The sequence below is a fragment of the Procambarus clarkii genome, chromosome 74, assembly GCF_040958095.1.
Source record: "Procambarus clarkii isolate CNS0578487 chromosome 74, FALCON_Pclarkii_2.0, whole genome shotgun sequence".
NCBI lineage: Eukaryota > Metazoa > Arthropoda > Malacostraca > Decapoda > Cambaridae > Procambarus > Procambarus clarkii.
In genome coordinates, this window is record NC_091223.1 from 16,339,129 (window position 1) to 16,362,639 (window position 23,511).

At 48.2% G+C, this 23,511-nt stretch overlaps 1 protein-coding gene across 2 annotated transcripts; it reads right to left on the bottom strand.

Moving 5' to 3' along the window:
- Positions 1 to 253: 253 nt before the first annotated feature.
- On the bottom strand, positions 254 to 22,214 carry LOC123767370 (uncharacterized). Of its 2 annotated transcripts, none has more exons than XM_045757024.2 (9): positions 22,124 to 22,214; positions 11,059 to 11,284; positions 9,201 to 9,350; positions 4,702 to 4,802; positions 4,095 to 4,247; positions 3,409 to 3,529; positions 2,606 to 2,758; positions 2,021 to 2,229; positions 254 to 1,639 (listed from the first exon to the last, which is right to left on the bottom strand). In XM_045757024.2, the coding sequence occupies exons 2-9, from the start codon at positions 11,129 to 11,131 to the stop codon at positions 374 to 376; spliced, it is 2,226 nt and encodes a 741-aa protein (XP_045612980.2). In that variant the 5' UTR covers positions 11,132 to 11,284; positions 22,124 to 22,214; the 3' UTR covers positions 254 to 373. The 2 variants fall into 2 exon arrangements, with proteins under 2 accessions (XP_045612980.2, XP_045612979.2); XM_045757023.2 differs by having other exon boundaries at positions 11,059 to 11,288.
- Positions 22,215 to 23,511: the final 1,297 nt, after the last annotated feature.

Sequence of the window (23,511 nt, forward strand, 5' to 3'; positions counted from 1 at the left end):
GAGTGGCTGTGGGGTGGCTGTGGGTGGCTGTGGAGTGGCTGTGGGTGGCTGTGGAGTCGCTGTGGGGTGGCTGTGGGTGGCTGTGGAGTGGCTGTGGAGTGGCTGTGGGGTGGCTGTGGAGTGGCTGTGGAGTGGCTGTGGGTGGCTTAGCGAGTCGATGTGTGTGTATGTGTTATGTGAGAGTGGCTTGAAGTTTTGAGTACATAGTTTTGAATATACGTATATGTATATATATTTTTTGTAGCTTGTGTGTTTTGTACCTTTGTGTGTGTGTGTGTGTGTGTGTGTGTGTGTGTGTGTGTGTGTGTGTGTGTGTGTGTGTGTGTGTGTGTGTGTGTATGTGTGTATGTGTAATCACAAGAGACAGCAGTTCCTACTTTGGATCACTAATTGTCTCTGCAAGAATTTCTAGTTGGGCTGTCATTGTCCCTTCAGTCTCACCCATTTCCACCGTGGGGCCGCTAGCTGTGAACGAGATTATAGCTGTTTCTAACCCCGTGTCGTCTGCAGGGATCTTAGACACGCCATCTTGCACACTACTCCCTACCGTGATGCTTTCTTCAGACGCAGTGCAGGTGTCTGAGCCTGCACTAGCCTGCCCCGTGTCCACGGGAATATCCGGTCTTGCAAATGCATCTTGCAAGCATTCAATGTCTTCTGTAGCTCCTGGTATCTCGTCCGCTTCAGGTGATCCGTTAGGTGGAGATGCAGTGCTTCTTCTTCCTTGAGAGGTAGTGTCCTTATCTTCGTCGCCTGGCGTCAGGGGTTCAACTCTGTGGGTGCGTGACGCCTCACAGGGTTCGCTTTCAAGGCTGTCAGATAATGGCGGCTGCAGCTCTGTTGCTGATGCTGTTGCGTTTGACGGCGCTGTGAGGCTGACGGCGCGATAGGGTGAGCTACTGCCCGAATGACTGCATGTGCTGTTGACAGCGTGACTGGGAGTGCTGTTGACAGCGTGACTGGGAGTGCTGTTGACAGCGTGACTGGGAGTGCTGTTGACAGCGTGACTGGGTGTGCTGTTGACAGCGTGACTGGGTGTGCTGTTGACAGCGTGACTGGGAGTGCTGTTGACAGCGTGACTGGGAGTGCTGTTGACAGCGTGACTGGGTGTCATATTAGTGTCCTCTGGCACTACAAGCGGGGGTATGAGGTCAAATGGGGGAGGTAATGTTGCCGGCGGAGCTGTTGACGATGAAGCAGCACTGGTGGAGGCTGTCTTGGGAGTGTTGGAGGAGCTGGGGGAGACGCCGGTTGCTGCGCTGCTGTAAACTGGCGCGGTGGTGAAGGTGGTGGTGGCGCAGGAGGGCGTCGACACCTCCGACGTGGCACCTAGCGTGCTGCAGATGGCGTTGATGGGGATGACGATGTTGGAGGTCTGCGTGGTGTTGGAGAAGAAAGCCGAGGTGACGGGAGAAGCGTTGGTGTTGGAGCCGAGGCTCAGGAGGGAGGTGGTGGTGATGTCGAAGCTGGCGGCGGAGTTGGTGGCGGGGGTGGTGGCGGTGGAGGTGGTGGTGGAGAACTTAGGGGAGGGAAGCCCCTGGGGGAATAGGGAGTCGTAGGACGGGGGGAGGTCAGCCGCCTGCCACGGGTGTGTGCGCTGGGTGTAGATTCCCTGGCCAGAGTTACACACCACACGAACCTGAAAGGTGTACAATGCTACAATGTTTACGTTAGCTATGCAAATGAGAGAAAGTTCTTCTTGGAATAAAATCAGATATTATGTTCCCCCACTCTGCTTTCCTCTCTTTACACTAGGCGCTAATCTATCCCTATCTTCTCTTTACACTAGGCGCTAATCTATCCCTATCTTACATACGCTGTCTGTGTATGGGGTTCAACCACTGCAAATTACCACAAGCCCATCATCACTCTGCAAAAATCTGCTATCAGAACTATAACAAACTACTTCCTCAGATAACTCACTCTCTCTCGCTCTCTCTCTCTCTTTCTCTTTCTCTTTCTCTTTCTCTTTCTCTTTCTTTCTTTCTCTTTCCTTCCATTCCCGCACAGTCGAGCGTACCTGAATAGCCATATGGTGGGCAGAAGAGAGGGTGGAGGAGACCTCGTAGGACTCAGCGTAGGAGTTGAGTTCCTGGGGAGGCGGGTGTTCCCTGCGTGCTGGAGTTCGGCCTCTGCGCCAGTACAACACCCCGCCCAGCACCACCACCAGCAGCAGGAACGCCCCAATCCACGGACCCACGATAACCATCACTAGTCCCCCCAACATTTCTGTCAACAGAAAACCAAAAATATTAAATCGATTCATAGAAAATGAATCAGCGAAAGGGGAGACTCAAAAGAACACGCGTTCCCTAACTAAATCCGGTAACTGTCCCCTCACTAGTCCCCCCCAACATTTCAGTCAACAGAAAACCAAAAGATAACAATATTAAACTGATTCATAGAAAATGAATCAGCGAAAGGGGATACTCAAAGGAACACGCATTCCCTAACTAAAGCCGGTAACTGTCCTCTCACTAGTCCCCCTTAATATTTGTCAACAGAAAACCAAAAATAACAATATTAAACGATTCATAGAAAATGAATCGGTGAAAGGGGAAACTCAAAAGAACACGCGCCAGTGGTTAATGCCCTCTGTGCTCACCATCATCAAGGCAGGAGAGCTCGTCGTAGTTGTGTGGCTGTCCGCAGTTGATGTGGTGATCGCACCACAGCGACTGGTGGACGCAGTGGTGCTTGCTGCGTCGGTCAGTCGTACCGCAGGAGCGGAACCCAGCGTCGCATCCACTCTCGTGGTCTGCAGGCGGCGACGCAGATGGCGACGCAGGCGGTGACGCAGGCGGTGACGCAGATAGCGACGCATACGACCACAGAGAGGGGAATAGGAGCAGAGAGATATATTAATGCTGGTTCTTGTATTCCCACTGTCAACCTAGCTGCTTGTAGCCCTTACTGAATACAATAACTTTGTATTCCTCTTTCTTGCGTATAAATATATGTTCAGGCATGCGGTAACGCCAGTCTAAGGTCTTGTTATTTACGAAGACGGTATACCATTCATGAACAAAATAACTACCCTGAAACATAGAAGAAAGTCTATATTTAGGCCTATTGAGATCTCCCATTGGGCAACTACTGCCCTTCCTCTAAATGCAACCCACAACAGCTGTCTAACTCCCTGGTACCTATTTTACTGCTTGGTGAACTGGGAGCATCACGTGAAAGGAAACATTCTAAACCGTTTCTGTCGCCTCCCCTAGGCGTTACCTAGCAGTAAAATAGGTACCTGGGTGTTAGTCAGGTGTCACGGGCTGCTTCCTGGGGGTAGAGGCCTGGTCGAGGACCGGGCCGCGGGGACACTAAAGCCCCGAAATCATCTCAAGATAACCTCAAGATAACCTCCCCTGAGGATGGAACCCGGGCGGTGAGCCAAGGATGTTGACTTACACGAGTACCTGTAGGCGGTGACGACGAAGGTGAAGCCTCTGTGAGGGCGCCAGTGCGTGTCCCGCCAGAGGTAGTGGTTGTCCTGTTGGCCCACGGAAACCTCCACCGTCAGTTCTGTCATCTGTAAACACCGTCACCTGTCAACCCTCGTGCTTACGGCTACATCTAGGTGAGTACATGACAGAGGATCTCAAACTCTGAACTATAAGCTATTCCGGATAAGAAAAAAAAACCTTCAACATTCTCAGTGAGTAATTTACCCACGAATCAGCCTTAGATATGAGCCTCCAGTTGTTGTTGTTGTTATAGATTCAGCTACTCGGAACAAGTTCTAAGTAGCACGGGCTATGGTGAGCCCGTAACTTGCCTGGCACAGGAGCGGGGCAAGTAGCACGGGCTATGGTGAGCCTCGTGGACGGGAGATGTCTCCCGTCATGAGCCTCCAGAGAGAGAGAGAGAGAGAGAGAGAAGATTAAGCCACCCGAAAGGTGGCACGGGCATGAATAGCCCGTAAGTGGTGGCCCTTTTGAGCCATTACCAGTATCAATAGATGGTACTGGAGATCTGAGGAGGTGCGACTGCACCCTGCGTGACGGGAGATGTCTCCCGTGACCCTTTATGAGTAAATTTGTCTCGTATATACCCACCCCATGAGTACCTATAAGACTATAGGTCACTATACTCACCCCACACCTGATGACTCGGGGGTCATTGGTTAGCGGGAGGGGACAGTAGCCGACCAGTGACCTCCGATAACCCAAGTGGGTCAACTGCTCCTGTCCCGTCACGGCCCAGGACCCGCACTGCCTCTCCTGGGGCGTCCGGGTGTCCGACACCACCTGAAACGTCGCCATCTATTATCATCTGTCACAAGTAACTAGTATATATGCACACATACACACACCATCTGTCAATAGACGTGACCACCTGCAATATTGGACTTTGTGCCAGCTGCTGGACCTACATCGTCTGCAGTATTATTGCACATCATCGTCAGATTGACGATGACGTGGCTGAAGATATAATGACCATTATCAAGTTACAAGACTTGATATAATGGTCCAGGATCGACCGAAACGTCGCTGTTTCTCCATTTTCTGGCGGAAAATCATCATATATCATCATCATATAACAGCAACACTGTAAATGTATGAAATTGATGTTTGTGAACATAAAGAATGGAATATTATGAGAGGGAGGACAGTAGAAAGGAGGCGAAGAGAACAGGAGAAGCGGAGAAGGGAGGAGATGAAGAAGGGATAGTGAGGAAGTTGAATAAGAGGAAGGACCTACCATGATGTAGTCGAGGCACTCATTCTGGGCCAAGTGGTGACCTGTCGTGTCCTCGTAGCGTCTAAGGTCAACCTCTTCCAGCACTCCTGTCAGCCCAGACCCTGGAAAAGAGATACCGTAAGATTAGTCCAAGATGGCACGCCCCCAATCCCACAGCTGGTGGCCCCCAATCCCACAGCTGGTGGCCCCCAATCCCACAACTGGTGGCCCCCGATCCCACAGCTGGTGGCCCCCAATCCCACGGCTGGTGGCCCCCGATCCCACAGCTGGTGGCCCCAATCCCACAGCTGGTGATGGTGGTGGGTGTGGTGGTACAGCAAATGGTGTAGGTTATTTTGTATTCACGAGTGTTTCTCTGTTCCATTCTCCAGTTAAACCCTTCTCTGGAACACCCTTCCCTCCGCCCCCTTCCTTGTACCCCACATTCACCCTAGATATCACTACAATCCCCTCCTCTCTCCTCCCCCCTCTCCCTCCAATATTGTCAGTGATGTAACTATTACCAACGTGTCAGCAGGAGCGGCCTGGGACACATTAATATTTTTAAAGCCGACCTCTCCACGCTGGAGATGGCAACACTGCTCCCTCTGTTTCTGACATTTCGTTGTTGTTCTCTGAGCAGCTCCCACGACCCGAGTGGGGTCCAAGACCTGAGGAGAGTGTGTAATCCCTCTACGACGTCGCTAGTCTAGAAACAAACCTAATCCAACCTAATCTATCCCAAAGCTGACCCAATCTAACCTAACGCAAATAAAAGATGAAATGGGTTTTATATCTGGCGTGCATGACGTTGTATCAGGTCACTGCGACGTCATAATGAGCATGCCGGTACAGGTTTTAGACCCTACTCGAGTCGGAGGTCGTACACCACGGAGGACAAGGGCGCGTTTTTGGCGCCTTTTTTTACAGGTGGTGAAGTTTGGGAAACATTGGTGAGGAGGCGTGGTGGTTGGGGCGACAAGCCTGGGAGGGGGGGGGGGAGGGGCGGTGGGAAGAGTGGAATGGTGCGTTATAGCTTGATGTGCTCTAGAAGGGAGGGAAGGAAACTATCAGGGGAAAGGGCCAAGTCATTACGACTATATAGCACTTGGAAGGGGTTCAGGAAAAAGATTTGGGATGGGACGAGGGGGAGGGGATTGAACGCCGACCTGCATGAAGGAAGACCGTCGCTCTACCGTCCAGCCCAAGTGGTTGGGCGCTCTGGAAAGGAGAGGAACCAGCTTGTAAGTGTGTGTGTGTGTGTGTGTGTGTACTTACGTAATTGTGCTTGAGGGGGTTGAGCTCTGGCTCTTTGGTCTTTGTGTGTGTGCGTGTGTGCGCGTGTACGTGTGTGTGTGTGTGTGTGCGTGTGCGTGTGCGTGTTTCAGAGCAGTGTGCCCTGACGCCACCACCAAGAGTCTCCAACAATCGCCTCAAGTGCCTCCCAAGAGACTGCCAAGGCAAAGGTCACATCTGAGAGGTGTACGCATTAGCCACGAGAGCCAGGTGCACACACACACACACACACACACACACACCAGCTCCGCAAACACGCACTCAACAGCGCTACAATGCGTGCATAATACGAAAAGCCTAATAACGTCCTATAAAAATGCGTCAAATGCACCAAGAACGCATAAAATATCGACCTTTCCTGACCTCTGGAGGCACAGGTCATCCGGAATATTATAGAAACTGGGAAAAATGTGTCGACTCAAATCTCACTTCTTTTCCGACCTTAGAGTTACAGTTTATAAGATGCCTTTAATCTTACAGTCATGATTCTTCATCCAAAAGATCTTGAAATGGGTAGGGAAGGACAGGAGTATGTGGACAAGGAGCTGGGATATGAGGCCAAGGAGCTGGGATATGAAGCCAAGGAGCTGGGATATGAGGCCAAGGAGCTGGGATATGAGGTCAAGGAGCTGGGATATGAGGACAAGGAGCTGGGATATGAGGACAGGGAGCTGGGATATGAGGTCAAGGAGCTGGGATATGAGGACAAGGAGCTGGGATATGAGGACAAGGAGCTGGGATGTGAGGACAAGGAGCTGGGATGTGAGGACAAGGAGCTGGGATGTGAGGACAAGGAGCTGGGATATGAGGCCAAGGAGCTGGGATGTGAGGTCAAGGAGCTGGGATATGAGGCCAAGGAGCTGGGATATGAGGACAAGGAGCTGGGATATGAGGCCAAGGAGCTGGGATGTGAAGACAAGGAGCTGGGATATGAGGACAAGGAGCTGGGATGTGAGGACAAGGAGCTGGGATATGAGGACAAGGAGCTGGGATATGAGGCCAAGGAGCTGGGATATGAGGCCAAGGAGCTGGGATATGAGGCCAAGGAGCTGGGATATGAGGCCAAGGAGCTGGGATATGAGGCCAAGGAGCTGGGATATGAGGCCAAGGAGCTGGGATATGAGACCAAGGAGCTGGGATATGAGGCCAAGGAGCTGGGATATGAGGCCAAGGAGCTGGGATATGAGGACAAGGAGCTGGGATATGAGGCCAAGGAGCTGGGATATGAGGACAAGAAGGCTAGGATATGAGGACAAGGAGCTGGGATATGAGGACAAGGAGCTGGGATATGAGGCCAAGGAGCTGGGATATGAGGCCAAGGAGCTGGGATATGAGGACAAGAAGGCTAGGATATGAGGACAAGGAGCTGGGATATGAGGCCAAGGCGCTGGGATATGAGGCCAAGGCGCTGGGATATGAGGCCAAGAAGGCTAGGATATGAGGACAAGGAGCTGGGATATGAGGACGGAGTGAAGGAACAATGCCCAACCACTTGGACCATTGGGGATCGAACGCCGACCCTGCAAGGAGCGAAACCTCACTGTACCAACGATACCAAGTAACTGCATGAACGAAACGACTGAATACAAGCCTATTGTATCCAGTCAGGCCTATTGTATCCAGTCAGGCCTATTGTATCCAGTCAGGCCTATTGTATCCAGTCAGGCCTATTGTATCCAGTCAGGCCTATTGTATCCAGTCAGGCCTATTGTATCCAGTCAGGCCTATTGTATCCAGTCAGGCCTATTGTATCCAGTCAGGCCTATTGTATCCAGTCAGGCCTATTGTATCCAGTCAGGCCTATTGTATCCAGTCAGGCCTATTGTATCCAGTCAGGCCTATTGTATCCAGTCAGGCCTATTGTATCCAGTCAGGCCTATTGTATCCAGTCAGGCCTATTGTATCCAGTCAGGCCTATTGTATCCAGTCAGGCCTATTGTATCCAGTCAGGCCTATTGTATCCAGTCAGGCCTATTGTATCCAGTTAGGCCTATTGTATCCAGTTAGGCCTATTGTATCCAGTTAGGCCTATTGTATACACTTTTTAGCTCTATAAAAAAACAGAAAAAAGTGAATCAGCCGAAATTGTTGAGATAAAAAGCTAATTAATAAATATTAAATACAATCATAGATTAAACGAGGCAATTAGATAGTTAACTTCCGCTGTTACTGGATCTTGAAGATATCGAGGGCTCCTTGAGACGGGTAATATCGATCTAGAAAGATCGTTACAGACAGAAAATAATTATATGTGCTTTATAATCACTCAATGGGCCTGTCGGCTGAGTAGACAGCGCTCTGTATTCGTAGTCATAAGGTTCCGGGTTCGATCCCTGACAGAGACAGAAAAAAATGGGTAGGGTTTCTTTCGGCGTGATGCCCCTGTTCACCTAGCAGTAAATAGGTACCTGGGAGTTAGACAGCTGCTACGGAGCTGTTACAATCCGCCAGTTAACAATCTGGCGGAGGGGCGTGGGGGACATGGGGGCCAGATTCACGAAGCAGTTACGCAAGCACTTACGAACCTGTCCATCTTATCTCCATCTTTGGTGGCTTTGTTTACAATTATTAAACAGTTAATGAGCTCCGAAGCACCAGGAGGCTGTTTATAACAATAACAACAGTTGATTGGTCAAGTTTTCACGCTTGTAAACTGTTTAATAAATGTAACCAAAGCCGTCAAAGATTGAGGAAAGATGTACACGTTCGTAAGTGCTTGCGTAACTGCTTCGTGAATCTGGCCCCAGGTTCGTAAGCGCTTGCGTAACTGCTTCGTGAATCTTGGCCCAGGTTCGTAAGCACTTGCGTAACTGCTTCGTGAATGTGGCCCCAGGTTCGTAAGCACTTGCGTAAATGCTTCGTGAATCTGGCCCTAGGTTCGTAAGCACTTGCGTAACTGCTTCGTGAATCTGGCCCCAGGTTCGTAAGCACTTGCGTAAATGCTTCGTGAATCTGGCCCTAGGTTCGTAAGCACTTGCGTAACTGCTTCGTGAATGTGGCCCCAGGTTCGTAAGCACTTGCGTAACTGCTTCGTGAATCTGGCCTAATGTTTGATAAACCCTCGTCAAGTCTGTAACGGTGGAATGGCTTAAAACCTCCGGGTTTTCGACAAGAGGAACAACCCAATTTATGCTACACAGAATACAGGAAAGGTCACAGAATACAGGAAAGGTTACAGAATACAGGAAAGGTTACAGAATACAGGAAAGGTTACAGCAACTTACAGGTGTGTTTGGGAGCCTTGAAGGTGATCTGGCAATGCAATGGTGCAAAATCGTAGAAGTCTTTAGCTGTCAGGCGGAGGATTGCGGCCGACTTGGCACCATCTTCCAGCCAGATGGTCTCGTTACATACGCCAGCCGAGTCCACCGTCGCTGCAGTAGTAGGAGTTTTAGATTCAGCTACTCAGAACAAAAGTTCCAAGTAGCACGGGCTATGGTGAGCCCGTAGTGGACTTACCTGGCACAGGAGCGGGGCAAGTAGCACGGGCTATGGTGAGCTCGTAATGGACTTACCTGGCACAGGAGCAGGGCTGTCCGTCGCTGCAACGTCATGTACTCAACAATTTGCAATATTGTCGATTGGTATAGACATTAAAGTGTCGTAAATGCGATATTTCATTAGAAGGTAAAATCCACATGCGACATCGCGGCTTGAAGTTGTTGCCATATTAGGCTGAAGGAACAGAATTATATGTTTTAATATATTTCACTAAATATATATATATAATATTTTCTTTGTGAAGTCATTACAACACATTTGATGATAATCTCGTTAGAGGGCCTGACGGCTGAGTGGACAGCGATCTGTGTTCGTAGTTCTAAGGGTCCGGGTTCGATCCCCCTGCAGAAGGCAGAAATAAATGGGTAGAGTTTCTTTCACCCTGATGATCCTGTTCAAATGAAGTCCAAATGCGCTTTAATTCAGCCGCCAAACCCCCTGTTTATGAATGCGTTTTGATGGATATAAATAGGAGCTGCCTCGTATGGTCCAATAGGAGCTGCCTCGTATGGTCCAATAGGAGCTGCCTCGTATGGTCCAATAGGAGCTGCCTCGTATGGACCAATAGGAGCTGCCTCGTATGGACCAATAGGAGCCGCCTCGTATGGACCAATAGGAGTTGCCTCGTATGGACCAATAGGAGCTGCCTCGTATGGTCCAATAGGAGCTGCCTCGTATGGTCCAATAGGAGCTGCCTCGTATGGACCAATAGGAGCTGCCTCGTATGGACCAATAGGAGCCGCCTCGTATGGACCAATAGGAGTTGCCTCGTATGGACCAATAGGAGCTGCCTCGTATGGACCAATAGGAGCCGCCTCGTATGGACCAATAGGAGCTGCCTCGTATGGACCAATAGGAGCTGCCTCGTATGGACCAATAGGAGCTGCCTCGTATGGACCAATAGGAGCTGCCTCGTATGGACCAATAGGAGCTGCCTCGTATGGTCCAATAGGAGCTGCCTCGTATGGACCAATAGGAGCTGCCTCGTATGGTCCAATAGGAGCTGCCTCGTATGGGCCAATAGGAGCTGCCTCGTATGGTCCAATAGGAGCCGCCTCGTATGGACCAATAGGAGCTGCCTCGTATGGTCCAATAGGAGCCGCCTCGTATGGACCAATAGGAGCTGCCTCGTATGGACCAATAGGAGTTGCCTCGTATGGACCAATAGGAGCTGCCTCGTATGGACCAATAGGAGCCGCCTCGTATGGACCAATAGGAGCTGCCTCGTATGGACCAATAGGAGCTGCCTCGTATGGACCAATAGGAGCCGCCTCGTATGGTCCAATAGGAGCTGCCTCGTATGGACCAATAGGAGCTGCCTAATGAAATAGCAACAATGACATAACAAGATAATAATGAACTTGTTGAGAAATATTGAAGGAGTATATTGGGCTCGAACCCGCGTTCCTGATTACCTAAGGCACACGCACTACCAACTGGACCATGATGGTAGCGCATGTTCCTGAGGAGTTCACAGACCAGAGTTCGATCCCATGACACTGCCTCGACACAAGCTGTATGAGCACAGGTTGCCTGAAATAGGGTGTGCAGGGAAGTGACAGAACTTACAGATGAACTTACATATCTTGTAGGCGAGACGGGGTTTAGACAGGTACAGGAGGAGGGGGATTAGTGTGTTCTGTACCCACACCATCCTGCTGGGGTGTACTGCTTCCTGGGGTGTACTGCTTGCTGGGGGTGATGCTGGGGCTGGTCCTAGTCCCCCAGTAAATTATTATTTTCTCCTTGCAAACTTCCTATTTGTATCATCGCCCTGTTGGTTCCCGGTGGCCTCTCCCGTGGCGAACTACCTGTGGGAAGAAGTGTCAGTTGAAACCGTGAAAGTGGATGACGTGTTCCACACTCGTATTCTACACCCGCATAAAATATCTTTAATATTCTAAATATACACAATAAAATGGCTGGAAATGGCTACAATTATTCTACGAACTCCCAACGTGTGTGGTATGTAGCGTTGCTGCCGTCTTGAGAAGGGTCCAGGATGGACCGAAGAATAAGGGGGGTCCAAGACTGTGATTAGGCTTCAACCCTTCACCAAACATATATAACGCCCGTTTTCTATGAAGCTTATAACAACACCCATTGTCGTAACTATTTGCAAGATATGCAACACTGAATTGGCCAGATTTCAACGAATTACAGAGTGCCCGTTGCCTCCTGCCGGTACCCCCAGTGCTGAAGGGATACCTTCTATGTGTATCACACCGCTACACCCCTGCGAGTGACTGTGTACTCGAGAGAGAGAAGATTAAGCCACCCAAAAGGTGGCTTGGGCATGAATAGCCCATAAGTGGTGGCCCTTTTGAGCCATTTCCAGTATCAATAGATGATACTGGAGATCTGTGGAGGTGCGACTGCACCCTGCGTGACGGGAGATGTCTCCCGTGACTGTGTACTCGACACATACTGCTACTTACACTCTTGCTCACTCTGGAATGGCGGCTCTCTGCTACATCACACTACACCCCAGACGTCGTGGGCTGTGGCTGCTCCTCCCTACACCCCAGCTACAACCCCCTTCTACACCCCAGACGTCGTGGGCTGTGACTGCTCCTCCCTACACCCCCGCTACACACCCCCTTCTACACCCCAGATGTCGCGGGCTGTGTCGAGGACGCCGACCGGTTGTGTCCTCAACATTGCCGGAACCGGAAAAGTCGAAGTGGAATAAGGGAAATGAAAACGACGGTGGGGAGGGAGGGAGGAGATGGGAGAGAGAGAGAGAGAGGGAGCGGTTGAAAGACGTCAAAGAATATCGGGAACAGGATGTTCTTCCTCTTCCGTCTCTTCCCTGGTCATTGCCATCTCTCTTTCTCCTCCCTTTCCCTCCATTCCTCTCTCACCCCGTTCGTCTACATCCCTTCTCTCTCTCTCTCTCTCTCTCTCTCTCTCTCTCTCTCTCTCTCTCTCTCTCTCTCTCTCTCTCTCTCTCTTTCTCTCTCTCTCTGTCTCTGTCTCTGTCTCTGTCTCTCTCTGTCTCTCTCTGTCTCTGTCTCTCTCTGTCTCTCTCTGTCTCTGTCTCTCTCTGTCTCTGTCTCTCTCTGTCTCTCTCTGTCTCTGTCTCTGTCTCTCTCTGTCTCTCTCTGTCTCTCTCTCTCTCTCTCTCTCTCTCTCTCTCTCTCTCTCTCTCTCTCTCTCTCTCTCTCTCTCTCTCTCTCTCTCTCTCTCTCTCTCTGTCTGTCTGTCTCTCTCTGTCTGTCTGTCTCTCTCTCTCTCTCTGTCTCTCTCTCTCTCTCTCTCTCTCTCTCTCTCTCTCTCTCTCTCTCTCTCTCTCTCTCTCTCTCTCTCTCTCTCTCTCTCTCTCTCTCTCTCTCTTCTCTCTCTCTCTCTCTCTCTCTCTCTCTCTCTCTCTCTCTCTCTCTCTCTCTCTCTCTCTCTCTCTCTCTCTCTCTCTCTCTCTCGTTACTCAACTATTCTACGAAGCCATTTGCTCTGTTTATGTCTGAGCGGCCAACCACGCGGGCTGTAATGACGTCACTCAAGTAGCCTCGACACTCGCCCTGGAAGTCAGTCCAAATTGGTCATATAGGGCTCCAAAATAGGGAAATTGACCCATATTGTGCTTCGAAATAAGGAAATTGGGCCATATTGTGCTTCGAAATAGGGAAATTGAGCCATAATGTGCTTCGAAATAGGGAAAATGGGCCATATTGTGCTTCGAAATAAGAAAATTGGGCCATATTGTGCTTGGAAATAGGGAAATTGGGCCATATTGTGCTTCGAAATAGGGAAACTGGGCCACAGAATGGTCTTAAGTTGGGTAATTGGACCATTAAATGCACCGAAATAGGAAAATTTTGCCAAAGGAGGGACCTGAATACCCCCCCCCCCCTCCATACACCACCGACTACCCGCTGCCAGATGCAACCCACAATAGCCGACTATCTCCCAAGTATAAATGTTTACAAGAGAGACTAGACTCTATGGTCTGGGGGGACCAGACCATAAAGCCTGTCCTTGTGTACTCACCTAATTGTGCTTGCGGGGGTTGAGCTTTGGCTCTTTGGTCCCGCCTCTCAACTGTCAATCAACTGGTGTACAGATTCCTGAGCCTACTGGGCTCTATCATACCTACATTTGAAACTGTGTATGGAGTCAGCCTCCACCACATCACTTCCTAGTGCATTCCATTTATTAACTACTCTGACACTGAAAAAATTCTTTCTAACGGCTCTGTGGCTCATAAATGTGTGTGTGTAAAGCGTGTAAATCATACGAGGGGAAAATCGTGTTTACAGTTCTGGTAATAATGAGTACGGGAGTTGTAAATGTGTAAAATGGAATATAAATGTATTTTTTTACAATTTATAATTATACCAATTTATTATATTATATCATATAAGTCTGTTGCAATGCATCCTGGAGAGAGAGAGAGACGATTTTCTATATTATATCACTAAGTTATTTCAATAACGATTTTATTTAACGCGTGCAGACTATATGCTTTGTTAAGACCCAAGTCTTTATCAAATATGTATCTCTTGATCTCATCTACGAGAAATTTGTTATATTTTTTTTAAGGGGGAACTATGTTATTTATGCATCTACTCGTTTTTAAGGGGGAACTATGTTATTTATGCGTCTACTCGTTTTTAAGGGGGAACTATGTTATTTATGCGTCTACTCATTTTTAAGGGGGGAACTATGTTATTCATCTGTTTTCCCCCACGTTATCACCCACCCGCCCTCATATCCGGACCCAGTCACACTGCTAAAGGTGTCCTGGTAGTGTGGTTGTGTGCAGCAGCCTCCTCCTCCTCCTCCTCCCATGGGCCGTGGGAGGCCACCCTGGGAGACCGAGCTCGTATTATCCGGGATCTGTCGGAGATGTCCCAAGTATTTCTTTGTTAAAGTTGCCGTATGGAGTTATATTTTTAGGACATGGAATAAATGTGTATATTCTCTGTCTCTCTCTCTCTCTCTCTCTCTCTCTCTCTCTCTCTCTCTCTCTCTCTCTCTCTCTCTCTCTCTCTCTCTCTCTCTCTCTCTCTCTCTCTCTCTCTCTCATATATATATATATATATATATATATATATATATATATATATATATATATATATATATATATATATATATATATATATATATATATATATATATATTATATTCTGTTGCTTCATGCAAATTATATACATACAGCTCCGCTCCTGTGCCAGGTAAATCCACTACGGGCTCACCATAGCCCGTGCTACTTGGAACTTTTTGTTCCCAGTAGCTGAATCTAAAATAACAGCAACAGCGGCAAATTATAATATAGAATATATATACAACAACAACAAATTATATTCACTTCAACTGTGCCTTTGGAAATGTTGACGGCGTGAGGCTATAATGAAACTGTAAAATAAACTCTGGAGACTTGAGGCGTCAATATCCTTCTCAAGAAGAACATAAGAAGTATAGAAAAAGAATCGTCTTAGAATTATTGCTCTCCTCCTTTTCTGTCACATTCGGTAACACACACAATTTCATGACTGAGTTCCCACTCCAAACGAGCATATAAGAATCGGCCACAAACCGAAAAAGCTCAATCATAAGTGCCCATTTTGGCGTGAAAAATCGTTTGCGGACGCGACCCCCCCAAACACAGCCCTCGGAATAAACGTGAAAACGAAAAACTTAAACTGGATCTGACCAAAATAGAAAGTGGGAGCCAGAATGTTATGACTCTGGTGGTTGGGTGGGATGGGGATAGGTGTGTGGGGGGATGGGGAGGTGTGTGGGGGGATGGGGAGGTGTGTGGAGGATGGGGAGGTGTGTGGGGGATGGGGGGAGGGATTTATAGGGAAAATGGGGTCGATGCAGGCGATGAGTCACAATAACGTGTCTGAAGTATGTTTACCAGACCACACACTAGAAGGTGAAGGGACGGACCGAAACGTCGTCGTCCCTTCTAGTGTGTGGTCTGGTCAAGGGGGGTCGATACTTACCAAGCCCAGCTGCCCAAGTCAAAAAGTTTATATATATATACTCCCCCTCACCACCGATTCTACAGTTAATTACTTCATTTGCATGGTAATGTAAACAGTCACCATTGATTAGTGCACTAGAGTGGGCCGGGAGAGTGGGACAAGAGGAGTCTGCGGCTATTCTTAACCCAAAGGTGTCTCTCCTGGACGCCAGGGAAGCACAGTCCTCGCCTCGGCCCTCTGTACCCACACGTTTATGGGACGAGTAAATATTTACTCGTGATGGGAGACTCCGGGGGAGGCTGTAGGGTCACAGCGCTCTCCTCGGGGCCATGATTCAGGACTTTCATAGTAATGGAGTTGTCTCCTGGAGGAGGAGGAGGAGGAGGACCTTGGATCACTGTCTCCTCTTGGAGGAGGAGGACCTTGGATCACTGTCTCCTCGGGGAGGAGGAGGACCTTGGATCAGTCTCCTGCAGCTTCGGTTAAGCTTGGGTTAAGTTTGGGTTAGGTTAGGGAGGTCTTGAAATCCGTGGACGAACTGTCTTATGTACGATGTGATTTGTACCCGTCCACCCCCAGCCGCTGGGGGTGGACGGGAGAGCGACGGTCTCTCGTCATGCCAGGTCGGTGTTCAATCTCCCGACTGTCCCCCAAAGTGGTTGGGCACCATTCCTTTCTTACCCCCCCCCCCCCCCTGTCCCATCCCAAATCCTTATCCTGATCCCTTCCAAGTGCTCTATAGTCGTGGTGGCTCGGCACTTTCCCCATTCCTGGAGCCACTGTCGCCAATGGCCAGCAGTCTCGCGACACCAGGACGGTTTTTTGGCGCGTTAAGTATTGTCCGCGTTATTGATCAGGGTGAAGACGGGTTTCCCAGATTCGTGCAAGTTACCCCTCTCACTCTCCCTTCCCCTCTCTCCCTTCCCCTCACTCCCTTCCATCTCCCCCACACTTCCCCCTTACTAACTGTTCCTTGCCTTGTATTGACACGCGAGAGGCTCCCGCGAGTCAAAAAATTCAAACGAAAATCAAAATATGTATACAAGAACGTTCACAGGTTTACCACGCACACACACACACGCACATGTTGGGGGGCCTCGTAGCCTGGTGGATAGCGCGCAGGACTCGTAATTCTGTTGCGCGGGTTCGATTCCCGCACGAGGCAGAAACAAATGGGCAAAGTTTCTTTCACCCTAAGTGCCCCTGTTACCTAGCAGTAAATAGGTACCTGGGAGTTAGTCAGCTGTCACGGGCTGCTTCCTGGGGTGTGTGTGTGTGTGTGTGTGTGGTGTGGAAAAAAACAAAGTAGTTAGTAAACAGTTGAGAAGCGGGCCGAAAGAGCAAAGCTCAACCCCCGTAAAAACACAACTAGTAAACACACACACACACACACATTGGACTTCGCGGCTGAGTGGACAGTGCTCCGGGGGTCATAGTCCTAAGGGTCCGGGTTCGATTCCCGGCAGAGGCGGAAACAATTCGGCAGTTTCTTTCACCCTCATGCCTCCTGTTCACCTAGCAGTAAATAGGTACCTTGGAGTTAGACAGCTGCTACGGGAAAAAAACAGTAGAAAGTTTTCTTTTGTAAACAGAGTGGTAGACGGTTGGAACAAGTTAAGTGAGAAGGTGGTGGAGGCCAAGACCGTCAGTAATTTCAAAGCATTATATGACAAAGAGTGCTGGGAAGACGGGACACCACGAGCGTAGCTCTCATCCTGTAACTACACTTAGGTAATTACACGTGTCAGCAAGGCGGACAGCCCGCCTGTTATCATAACTTATTCTAAGTTTCCCATTTCGTAAAAAAATGCAACTGCTTTATGCAATCAGAAACGTACGAACCCAAGCAACCCACCTAACCTATCGAGGCCGATGCATAGAAAACGTTAATATTACGGTGTTTTGATTTTGACTAATACATCGCATTGCTAACGCATTGGTATATATTCGATAGAAAAACCTATATATAAAAAGTGATTGTCCGAGGTTGGAGGCCAGATGCTTATGGATAGCCTCGCGCAGCGTTGCATGGAGTGTCATAGGTGGGGGGAGGGTTCGACCCCATGACGCAGGTGGATTTGTCTCCATTCCTTCAGCCTGTCCTTCATATCCCAGCTCCTTGTCCTCGTATCCCAGCTCCTTGTCCTCGTATCCCAGCTCCTTGTCCTCGTATCCCAGCTCCTTGGTCTCATATCCCAGCGTCTTGTCCTCATATCCCAGCTCCTTGGCATCATATCCCAACTCCTTGTCCTCATATCCCAACTCCTTGTCCTCGAATCCCAGTTCTTAGTCTCTCAGGTCCCTTTCAAGTGCTATATAGTCATACTGGCTTAGTATTTTCTCCTCATAATTGCCACACGTTAAAAAACTGCATGAAACCCTGCTACCACCACCACCAGTACGACCACCATCACCACCACCACCACCACCACCACCACTACCACCCAGGAGGCCGGGCGGGTGTGTAAATCCCAGAGAGTTTCCGGTCTTAGTGGTCCATGTTGGGTTTGTTTATCTTCCTCCCAGCGGGGAGTGTTGGAGGGGGGACTGGGGTGAAATATGACGTGCGCCGCACAAACTTTCTTTTCTCCTAATACAAGAAAACTGTTTACATGATGTATTAACAGATACTTTTTTTAAATTACAATAATTATATTATATATATATGTCATTTAGGCAATAGGTAATTAATTACTAATTATTTTTGCTGCCCAAAATGCTATATATGTGTTAGTGGCTTTGTAAAAAATGTACAGACAACAAAATTATGTAATCTCGCAAACACATTGTGCTTTTTTGTAAATAAATTATTATTTTTATTATTATTATTATAATTCTATAAAAATGTAATAGGATTAGTTTTGTTTAATTTGCGTTTATTAAACAGGCGTCTTTGATTTTGTGGAGCCTAATCTGTACAAAAAATATATCTGGTTAATGAGTCTTAGGGTCTGGCCAGCAAGTGGATGGGCGACCATAAAGGTGTAGCACTGTATTCTGGTATGGAGACATCAGCAGGCAACCTTGTCTTGCATTGTTGCGCTCTTGCAATGATTTACCAAAAACGCATAGTCAAATCGTCCCAGTTTAAACATTCATGCAATTCGATTTAATCATTATTTGTTTTATAGGGACCATCCATTTATAAAGGGGAAGGGAATTATCAAGAGAAATCGCCAGGCCATTACGACTATGTAGCACTGGGAAGGGGGGGACAGGATAGGGATTTGGGATGGGACGGTGAGGGGGGGGGGGGAAGGAATGGTGCCCCAATCACTTGTGGACGGTCGGGGATTGAACGCCGACCTGCATGAAGCGACACCGTCGCTCTACCGTCCAGCCCATTTGGTTGGGCTATTTATAAAGTCTTCATCGCCTAATACGCTTACTATAGGGTTACAAAGGGAGGTGAGGCTGGTAAAAATGCCATTTCTACCAGCCTCACCACCATAGTAGAGTGAGGGTGGGTGCGCTGCACAGAGGGCGAAGGGTGCTGGTTTGCAGGGAGGTGAGGACTGGTGAGGGGGTGAGAAAGTAAGTAAGTAATTATCAAAAGAAGGCACCAAACCGGGAAGGCTATGTAGCACCATCAAATACGCAAAATAATCAGAGGGCGCTAAATATCACCAAGGATGCCAATACGAGAACAAAAACGCATAAGGCGAACGATATCAAAAGTATCCGAGTCACCAAGAATTCTATCGAGGGATAGGTGACCGCGAGGGGCGGTCGGAAAGCAAGACACACGCTCGTCCTGGAAGTCAGGACATTCAAGAAGGACATGCACGACCGTAAGAGGGACAATGCAACTAGGACAATAAGGAGCAGGGCGGCGCTCCATCAAGTGACCATGGGTTAAGCGAGTATGGCCAATACGCAACCTCGCTAGAGCTGTTTCCCACCGTCGGTTACGGTGGAAGGAGGACGGCCACGAGGAAACACAACATTTAAGAGTACGTAGCTTGTTACCAGTAACAGACAACCAAGAAGCCTGCCAACGGGTAAGGACTGAGGAATGGATAACCGGGTAAAAGTCGGAATACGGAATGCCTTTACGAGAGATGGGACAAGAGCGGACAGCTTCCTTAGCGGCAGCATCCGCACGCTCATTTAAAGACACGCCAATATGGCTGGGAACCCAACAAAACTCAACCGACTTAAATTTACTGTGAACGAGAAACAGCCAATGCTGGATCTCGACAACTACCGGATGAACTGGATTAAAGCACCCGAGAGCCATGAGGGCACTACGAGAGTCAACAACAACCACAAAGGAAGACTGACAACGAGAAAGCAGGAGACGAAGAGCATAGAGAATAGCATAAAGTTCCGCTGTAAAGATGCTAGTCTCCGGAGGCAAGCGACACATATAAGTGCGATCAGGAAAAACAGCAGAGTAGCCAGGGGGTGAGAAAGTCGTTGCGAAGGAGCAGGGAATAGATGGAGCGTTGAGGGACGCTCCATCTCTATAAACTCTCTATAAACTCTCTTTGGGGTTTATAGAGAGGGCCGAAGGGCCTGATAAAAGGATACCTCTATCTCTTCATACAAGGATATAGGGAGGGGCTTACAGAGGGAGAGGGGGGGGGTGAGGAGCTTGTAGATAAGGTTGATAGAAGATTACGAAGAGAGGGGCAGCAGGGTACAAGGGGGTAGGGGGGGGATAATAGGAATCAGATCAGGAAGCTGTGGTCTGAGTGGCGTACTACACAACCAGAGCAGCGGAGGTGCTGATCTTTGCCTTTGCAACTAATCAGTGAAACACTGTACATCTGGCTCCTGTACGCCAGTAGATTGACGGTTGAGAGGCGGGACCAAAGAGCCAAAGCTCAACTCCCGCAAGCACAACTACGTAAGTACACTGTGTATTCAGCTGGACTATTCAGTAATTATTTCCGTATGATTCACCATTACTGCAGCTCTTGTAACGTTAAGAGCAAGCGTAATGAGCAACAGCTTTGCAGAATCAAACGGAAGTAAGCTTACTAAGCTAAACTAAAACATTATCCATAATCCTAGCCAGAGTATCTCAAGCGCACACGCTATAATTGAAATTGAAATAAGTTTATTGAGGTAAAATACACACAAAGGGATGAGGTAGCTCAAGCTATTCTCACCCCGTTCAGTACAACGTGTTAATACATACATAGACACACATCACAAACAATAAACATATTACCAAACATTCTGAGAGATAAACATATACATTTCCACCTTCACAAGTAGTATGGTATCAGACGTACACACAAATACACGCTATATGTAAGCTTGAACTACCTGCAAGTCTCATGATCAAGTATCGTAATGTCAACTTTCAATACTGCAATGAAATCACTACATCGGGAATGTGATTAGAAATTGAAACTAACTTATCACAAATGTAAATAACGTAGCCTATTTAGAACATTACGGGCTAATTTCTGAATCCAGTTTTGGGCGTTCAGCTCATGTGTTAGTTCTGCCATAGCCTAGGGATTTATGTATGGGGGATTTAAATAAGCTTATTAAGCTAAACTAATTAAAACTGTAAATTGACTATTAACGTATATACTGCAAGTGAAAGACAACATTGGCTGAAACGCGGCTTTAGGTATTGTATGTACTAGCTCTATCTATAAATCCAACATTATGTTTGTAACTCATTTTCAATGTATGTACGTTTACCCGAATAAACATTTGAATTTGAATTTGAATTTGAATATTCAAGTCGTTAAATCCGGTCCAACATGCAGCTGGTGGCGGGCCACGTGTTGACTCTCCCACTTCCGGCTCTGTTTTAAGATTTACTGCTTCTGATCTTCAATAGATTTAGATTTTTTATTCAGGTAAAGGTACATACGTTGAAGATGAACATGCCTTTTCCTTCAAAAAGTAAATAACATCATATTTACAAACAACTGACCTAAATTCACGAAGAGAACGGGCGTTAGGAGAGTCAATACATTAAGCCTAGTGCACACACACGCACAACACGCCACCGAGGAGGGTTCGACTCCCCTTCAACAACTCTCCCGTCATGTTGACACTCTCAGAAGTACTTTTAGTGATCAGCTCCGGAGGCAACTTGCCTCTGCAGTTGCTGGTGCTGGTACCCCTTTCACCATACCTTTTACGGTATTACTGCATCATAGCATCTAGCAACGCTGGATGTCAGCGTCCAGTAACGCTGGATGCCAGCGCCCAGTAACGCTGGATGTCAGCGTCCAGCAACGCTGGATGTCAGAGCCCAGCAACGCTGGATGTCAGAGCCCAGCAACGCTGGATGTCAGAGCCCAGCAACGCTGGATGTCAGAGCCCAGCAACGCTGGATGTCAGCGCCCAGCAACGCTGGATGTCAGCGCCCAGAAACAGCCACGTGGAGGACATTGAGAGCTGACACCGTAAGGGTCCTTCAGTATTGTCGCTGACTTCCGGGTCGCGAGAATCTTGCTGGTATTTATTCATTCTTAACTAACACAAATCAACTAACACAACACTTTGCATTTTCTTACGGTGACTGCACTTCAATGTTTGGAACCTCTTTAAGATTTCGTTAGGACATGTTTGTTTACAAACAGTCCCCTCAGATCAAAAACATAAGCTTCCCCTCACGCAGATTCTGAGGTTTCGAGCAGATGTGGGTTTCCAGGAACGATACAAACAATAAGCCAATGAAGCAACAAGGGTATTGACAATAGGATAAGGGTGTATCGTAGTTTCTTGGAGTGTCTCACCGTTGAGTGTATGGCGGCGTGAGCAAAAGTGCCAGAAGAGCGCGGACAGCAGCGTCTCCCTCCGAAGGCGTCCAGGCCTCAGCGGCCACTACTGCCAGATCACACAACCTCCTGTCGAGGGGAGACGCGAGTTGCCAGCTGCACAATGTTCTCTATCTTTCCTTCAGCCACATTTGTATGATAAATTACTGAACTGCGCAAGGAAACTGGTCATATACGTGTGGTTCAATAAATACGATAGACTAAATGTATATAATTTGTTGACATTTGCGGTCATAATTGAATTATAAATTAGTCATTAGCAACTGCTGCTGTGTAGCCTGGAGGGCAAACTTGGAATCTGGAATTTTAAGCGCATCAAAGCCCTTGTCCAGTCAGCCTCCAGCACCATCATAGAGCACAACTGTAGGAAAATAATGATATACTCAAGAAATTCACCTTCATTCGTCTTTTTTTTTAAGCCTGGGATTAAATACCAAGGCGGGCACTCGCTCTTCCCCGACCATCGTGCCCTTGGCCGAGGGGACAGCGAGGGGAAATCGGCAACTCTTAACGTGATATTGATCGGACCACGGGACTTGCCAGTGTGCGTTTTCCAGGACGAAGCAGCCGCTCTGCCTACGTCATCCTGCATAAAAAAAACTTGCATGCCCACGCGTAAATAAATAAACAAACCCTAGGACTTTCCCAAAACAAGTAAACAAACGCAAATTTTGCCTCAAATAATCCCGAGAATTAATTTTTTTTGTTCGAGAAATCTGTTACTTGCTTATTTAATATGTATCTAGATTTATTATTTATTGCGGGAAATATACCACTAGGCATCTGGGCCGGCGGCAAAGCCGCCAGTTCCTGGAAATCATTCCAGACGTGATGCTCCCCTTATCCACCACTCTCAGGGGGTGATGCTCCCCTTATCCACCACTCTCAGGGGTGATGTTCCCCTTATCCACCACTCTCAGGGGGTGATGTTCCCCTTATCCACCACTCTCAGGGGAAAATGTTCCCCTTATCCACCACTCTCAGGGGGAGATGTTCCCCTTATCCACCACTCTCAGGGGGTGATGTTCCCCTCATCCACCACTCTCAGACGCGATGTTCCCCTCATCCACCAATGTTACACATGATATTCTACACATCCATTACTCTCATATGTGATGTTGCAGTCATCCATCACTCACATGCTATGTTTCATTCATCCACCACTCTCAGACACGATGTTCCACTCATCCACCAATTTCACACATGATGTTCCAGTCATCCACCACTCTTACGTGATGTTTTATCATCCACCACACTCAGATGTGATGCTCAACTCATCCACCACTTTCAACATGATGTTCCACTCATTCAATAGTTAAAACAAAGGAAACAGTGATGCTAAATTA